This window comes from Rhincodon typus, unplaced genomic scaffold, assembly GCF_021869965.1.
Source record: "Rhincodon typus isolate 14 unplaced genomic scaffold, sRhiTyp1.1 hic_rhity00003513, whole genome shotgun sequence".
Taxonomy (NCBI): domain Eukaryota; kingdom Metazoa; phylum Chordata; class Chondrichthyes; order Orectolobiformes; family Rhincodontidae; genus Rhincodon; species Rhincodon typus.
In genome coordinates this window covers 10,215-16,953 of record NW_025969151.1, presented here as the reverse complement: position 1 = coordinate 16,953, position 6,739 = coordinate 10,215, and the positions used below count along the sequence as shown (strand labels likewise).

Here is a 6,739-nt window from a genome sequence, read left to right as displayed (position 1 = left end):
TGCTGTGTTCATCCAGCTCAGCACCTTGTTGTCTCGGATTCTCCAGCATCGGCAGTTCCTACTATCTCAGAAGATGCTCTTTTGCTTTTTTCTCTTCTTGCGATGTATCTATCATTGGCAAGGTATGCATTTGCTGCCCATCTCTAATTGCCACTGCACTTAGTGGTTTGGTATTGTGTTTCAGAGGATAGTTAATAGTCATCCACATTGCTATCAATCTGGAGTCATATGTAAGCCAGATCAAGGAAGGATGGCAGATTTCCAACCCATTACTCACCTCCACCCTAAACCCTAAAGGATCAGATGGTTTTTAGAACAATTGACAATAGGTTCATCGTCACCATGATTGAGAAAAGCTTCTTTTTATTAACATATTATAAAGTTTTATTAATTGAAGTTAAATTCCAAGAAATGCTATGGTGGGATTTGAATCCATGAGCCCAGTGGGTGTTTCTGTTAGTCAGGAGGTCCAGTCCCAGTCCAGTCTGCGCACAGACAACATAGTGTGGAGCTGGAGGAACACAGCATGCCAGGCAGCAACAGAGGAGCAGGAAAGCTGACGCTACAGTATGGAAAGCAGGAACAGGTCAGTCCTGTAGCAGCATCACAAGCACTCAGGGGAATGATGTGATCGTCTTGGGTCTGGTCAGTCATAATCATTAGAGTTGGTCATAGGACTGGGGTGAATAGTCATCGGGGTTTGTGTGTTCATTGTTGAGGTGGATGTAGGGGGTCTTGTACCGTAGAATCCTAGAAACCCTGCAGTGTGGAAGCAGGCCATTCAGCCCATCAAGTCCACACCACCCTTCAAAGGGCGTCCCGAGACTCACTGTCCACCCCCCCCCACCCCCGATTCAGTTTGGTATCTCTGGAACTGCTGCCTCCAAACACCCCACTTTGGTTTTGCTGCGGGCCTTCATCATATTGAAATTGCAGAATTCTTCCCGTGTGCACAATGAGCTGTCCAGTACTTCAATCACATCATTACTAATTATGAACATCAATTATCAGGGCTGTTTTTTTTTGAGTGTAGAGACATCACAGCAAAGTTAATCTTCCAAACCTGGGTGACAAGGTGGTTATTATGGCCTGGATATTCCCATTTGTGGGCCAAGTTTGAAAGCGGAAAGGTTTTATGGAGAAACTCAGCCTGCCTTGTTCAGAAAGGAAGGGATCAAATATCTATCAGGCAACAATGGGCAGTCAGCCGGCTTCCTAATCAAATTACGAAGTCAGAGTAGGAAATTCCACTCATCTAGGCCTGCTAGCACATTAGAGCCCTGCATCTCTGGGGGTGCCACAGTGGCTCAGTGGTTAGCACTGCTGCCTTACAACACCAGGGAGTCGGTTCATATTCCACCCTCAGGCAACTATCTGTGTGGAGTTTGCACATTCTCCCTGTGTCTGTGTGGGTTTCCTCCCACAGTCCAAAGATGTGCAGGCTAGGTGAATTGGCTATGCTAAATTGCCCATAGTGTTTGGGCATGGGCATGGGTTGCTCTGAGGTTCAGTGTGGACTTGTTGGGCCAAAGGGCCTGTTTCCACACTGTAGGGATTCTAATGATCACCACAACTTGGCATGGTCTTTGGCTTCTTTCAGGGCACTTTTGCCTGGACACCTAGATGATCAGTGGCAAGAAAAGGGTGTTGTGTAGGTGGATGGTTTTTGGATTTGTGGGTGTTTGTGTTGGTTGGAGAGCTGTGCATCTCAGAAGTCACACCCCTGTCTTTAGTACAGTCCCCAGGATATTGCACAAAATTATTACAGATTGGATCCTTGACCATATCATACTGGCAGTGGTGTTTGGTCCAAAATGCTGCACTATAAAAGTTAGTTGATATAATCGACAGCAGAAGAATAGGGCCCAATGAGACATATGCCTTGAAGTTTATTAACAACATCACTATAAAGGTGTCAGACTTTCAGTCTAGGTTCTATGCAGTCTGATGCTTGATACATTACATGAATGTAACACTACAATGTAACTGACTGGAATGACTATACCACACTGAGTAAATTGCACTGATTACCTAAGGGCAGATGCAGACTTTTGTACCAAATGTCATTCAAATGTCTTAAAAGGTACACTGCCTTTCTGGGATCTGTTACATCAGAACATTAATTGAGGGACATCCCCCTATCTCAAGTGACACTGGTTTATGAGTTAGAGTCAGTGAACCTTTCTCGTCCTTGCTTGGAGCTCAAGTAATTACGGCCCAACTGGATGTGGTAAGGGCCTTAATTGGTGAGCAGTTCACAGAGGTCCATCATGAACTAATGAGAGTTGGGAGGAAGGGTTATCTCCCGTAGCCGACCTGCCCGATTATCTGTCCTTCCCCACCACTTCTCAGGCTGGGAAAAGACCCAGCCCATGAACTGAAATGAGGACCATATAATCAAGTAGCTGTGAACTGTTGCTTTTTAAAAATGTACCAATCCTGACAAACATAAAACAGCAACACTGGTGCAATTAATTTTTAATGCAATATTAAACATTAACGTGAAATGTCAATCTTTATATACATTCTATTAATTGGATGTTGAAGCCAATGTGTTACTAAGAAAATGCAAAACGAATTTTACAAGTAAAAATAAATACTGAATTTAGAACCAGTCACAAAAACTCAACAGCCCAGATTTCATTTCTAAAAGATTTAAACATGTAAACTTAATCCAGTAGAATACTTTCACTGTTATCACAGCCTTCATATGGTATAAAATAGAATTCTCTGTCTAACAGTCAGCATTTCTCAGTTCCCTTTCAATGAATTTACTATTACTGTTTAGATACCAGGAAATCTCTCTTCCTAGCTCCTGTCACATTCACGTCAAATTTTCTCTGCATTAAGTGCTACCCCAGTTAAAATACTGATAGGTGCACAAACGTTATAATAATCACCATTTACTGTAATTTCAGACATTATACAAATGCAATTTCATTCCTTTCACAGAGAGCACACCACAAAATATCTGCTCCACCAAAAGTGTTGTAAAATGCATAGAACACAGATTGGGGTCATTGAGACATGCCAACATTACATTGAATTCAATAAAATACACTTCCTTTTAATTTGGCCTCTACACTGCCATCCATGAAAGTTTGATATCGAAATATACAGGTAGCATGTGCCAAATTTGAAATTGCAACAACATTCAGCAATAGTGACTTCCTTTTAAAAGACCCTATTGTGTTAAAGCCTGCAATGGGTTCCCCCTAATCGTGAACCCACAACAGATTGCGACATTCATTGAAATAGCTTTGTTAATTAATTGATTGAACAGAAACAGACCCAAGGTGGTTTCATATCCATTCCTCATGTTTACTGGTACAGAGAAGGCAGGATACAATACCCACATTGATGTGTCTCTTCTAAGAAAATCTTGTGATCAAATATTGTGCTTGGTACAATTAAGCACAACCCAGCAAGATGCCCATGCTCTACCCACATTTATATTTAAATTCAGACCAGCTAGTATGCAGATTGCGTTACATTTTGCCCCAGTTGTGAAAAGCAGCCAGTAGCGGGAGAGCTTGAAGAGCATGAGCAGATGATCAATCATTAATAATCTTTTAGAATCTCGACATTACTCATCCTAACTAAATTATAGAAGAATGAGGATAACAAAATGGTTAGCAGCCTCATTGCTCTCAGCCAAATTCAGCCTGAACTAAAACCCTGTCACCTTTGATGGACAGATTCAGAATATTCTTGGAACAGGCCATTGACTAACAAGTATCCATCTTGTGAGATGGATACCAGTTCAAAGAAAGCTTGATCATGGTCAGAATGCTGGTAATCAGAATGGCGACATGAAAGATAAAGTCTATAACATCTTCCTTTCCCATCTTGTACAACTATGTTGAAGTAACGAGACAATACAAGGGGACAGCATTTAAAAAAAAAAAATCATGAGCAACTGAAACAAAACAATCAAGATTGGTTACTCATCCTAGGCCTAACATTTGGTGCACTCCAGACTGTGGAAGTAAGATAACATCCAATTTAAATTTAGAAAAAAAGTGTGTGGATAGAGAAATAGGACTGCTCTTTCAAGTTTCTTTACAGGATTCCCATTACTGCAATTGGCTCAATTCTATATTTTGATTTTCGGGTGGCTATACTATTTTCTACAACTTAGAATGTCCCATGTCCCAGTGACAACCGGAAGAAACTTTTACAGGATTGGATGAAGCAACATTATCTTTATCACAACACTGAATAACTCCTCTCTTCCTTTCTGGGTTTAAGAGAAAATGGGACAATAGAAAACCTTTTTTTATAACACTTGATTGCTTCTTATGATCAAAAGATATTATGATGTCAAACCACCCTTGAAAGGGTGATTCTACCGAGATTCTACCAGAACTGTCTGTTCAAGCATTGGCTGTGATTAATATTTTCAGATTATCCTTTTTAAAAACATTTCACAATCAAGGCTGTGCATCAAGATTTTAGTGTCAACGCTGATCAGAAACAGAGGCTGGATCACAAGTCTCTATTTCTGAGAGAGTTCAAAATTCAAATCATTGCAAATTTAAAAAAAAAGGCCAAAGTTGCACACTCAGGTGGGGTGTGGAGAATCTAGTTTCCAGTCTTCGGTTCCCTTCTCAAGGCAGGTTTCAGGATACAGTCTTTGCTTTAGTACGAGCTGGGTGCAGTAGCATGAAAGCTTGGTAAATGACTTCTAGGTTAGGCTGGCGGTGGAGCTGCAGGTCCCACTGTTACGTTTCTGCAGCGATTTGACAGCACTCGGTACCTGAAGCCCCGTTTGCACAATAAAACTACCACACCAGACCTGTGGGGTGGGGGAAGAAAAAAAGAGATATAAATCAACATTATAAAACATACAACAGATTGTCGGAGTGTGTTTTGTGGGGCGGGTGGAGAGGAGCTGTGACCATCCAGCAGAAACCAGAAGACGAATTGCAGAGACGGTGAAGTATATTTGGAGAAGGGACAGCGAGTGGTAGAACCATATATAAGCATGGAGAATTTCAGAGTACAGATGTGGAAATGGTGACCCAGTCATCATTTATACAAATTCATTTTTGTGTATTTATTTTAACTGACCCCCCAATGCGTGGAAGAGATAGGTTTAGGGAGGGCCCCACTTCTACAAAATATTCCCTCAACGTCCTGATGTGAAGACGATTAGAAAACAAGCAAGCCTCCCTGTCTCAACAAAGACACTCAATGATGAAACTCCTGTTTCTATTACTGGAGGCAAAAGTAGACTTAGGTAGGGTGACATTTATTTTAATTCAACTGCAAATTCAGACCAGCTAGATTCAAAGGGTCCTCCAGGGATACCAAGATGACTTCGTCTGACGAAGGAGCAGTGCTCTGAAAGCTTGTAATTTCAAATAAACCTGTTGGCGTGTGACTTCTGACTCTCTCTCCAGAGACTGTGTTGGACTGCCGAATATTTCCAGCATTTACTCCTTTTATTACACCACTAAATAAAGTTTCAGAACCTCAGATCACAAACCACTGAAGCTGTGCAGCCCCGTTGTAAGTACAGAGAATCAAGGCAGTAATGTCAGTTACTTGGTCACCTTTCCATTTGAATTCTATTCAACAAATGCATGCAGACAGAAAATCTAGCACTGTGAGAGAGTACAGCACTTACCATGAAGGCAGGGAGGATAGGCTGTGTGAACTTTGTTTTAAATGAATGAATCAGTTGCTTAGTTTTGGCATTGTAGAATGACAGGTGACCTAGAACAACAAAAATAGAAAAAAAAAAGTTTTACAAATTGCCTCAAGTAAAATTACCATCTTCCCGAACTTTGGAATCGAAACCAGTGCTGATCTCACTCCTCCATAAACCTCTGAGAAGGAAGACCCCACATTGGAATGGGCTGCAGCAATCATTGCTTGGAGTTTCCATTCTGTTGTTGGAGTATCATCCACACTTTCCTCCCATGTAGATGCGTGCACTGCACTGACTGAAAGGCATAGAATGTGGCTGTTGAAATACATCTCTACGCTAGCTATTAGTATTGCCTATATTGACCTGTAATTCAGTATATTGAGAAACATCCTTCCAGTTTTCTTTTTCTGTGTGCTGCTCCCTTCCTCAGTTGCATTGTTGCTATTTCATAAATTGCTATCTAACTGAAAAGTACCCAGACAACATCATTGAGTTCAAGTGAAAAACCAGCTTCAGTTAATGGTGTAGAAGTAAAATACTGCAGATGCTGAAAATCTAGAATAAAAACAGAGTGTGCTGGATAGAGATAGTAGGAACTGCAGATGCTGGAGAATCCGAGACAACAAGGTGCAGGGCTGGATGAACACAGCAGGCCAAGCAGCATCATAGGAGCAGAGAGGCTGACGTTTCGGGCCTAGACCCTTCATCAGAAAAGGGGGAGGGGAAGGGGGTTTTGAAATAAATAGGGAGAGAGTGGGAGGCGGATAGAAGAGGGATAGAGGAGAGGATAGGTGGAGAGGAAACAAACAGGTCGAAGAGGCGGGGATGGAGCCAGTAGGCAGGTGCTAAGGAAGGTGATGTGGCTGTAGTACCTGGTTTGCTTCAGGATGTGGTCGAGCAGTTTCAGGGCCGAAGAGATTACGAGAGAGTTGCAGTGGGAGAGAGATCCCTTGAGGTTTGTCCGGAGGGAGGAGGGTAACTTCTTCAGGTTAGGCATCCTTAGAAGAGGCTTCGCAGTGGGGTTAAAATTGAATCAGAGATAGTAGGAACTGCAGATGCTGGAGAATCCGAGACAACAAGGTG

At 42.0% G+C, this 6,739-nt stretch overlaps 1 protein-coding gene across 1 annotated transcript in view; it reads right to left on the bottom strand.

Annotated features, from left to right (window-relative positions):
• Positions 1-1,961: 1,961 nt before the first annotated feature.
• Positions 1,962-6,739, bottom strand: part of LOC125481778 (fibronectin type III and SPRY domain-containing protein 1-like) — a 10,763-nt gene continuing 5,985 nt past the window's right edge. Inside the window, exons 2-3 of the mRNA XM_048593685.1 lie at positions 5,633-5,721; positions 1,962-4,798 (exon numbers count right to left, since the gene is read on the bottom strand). Coding sequence (XP_048449642.1) covers positions 4,688-4,798; positions 5,633-5,721 — 200 coding nt within the window. The 3' untranslated portion in view covers positions 1,962-4,687. The remainder of the gene's footprint in view (positions 4,799-5,632; positions 5,722-6,739) is intronic.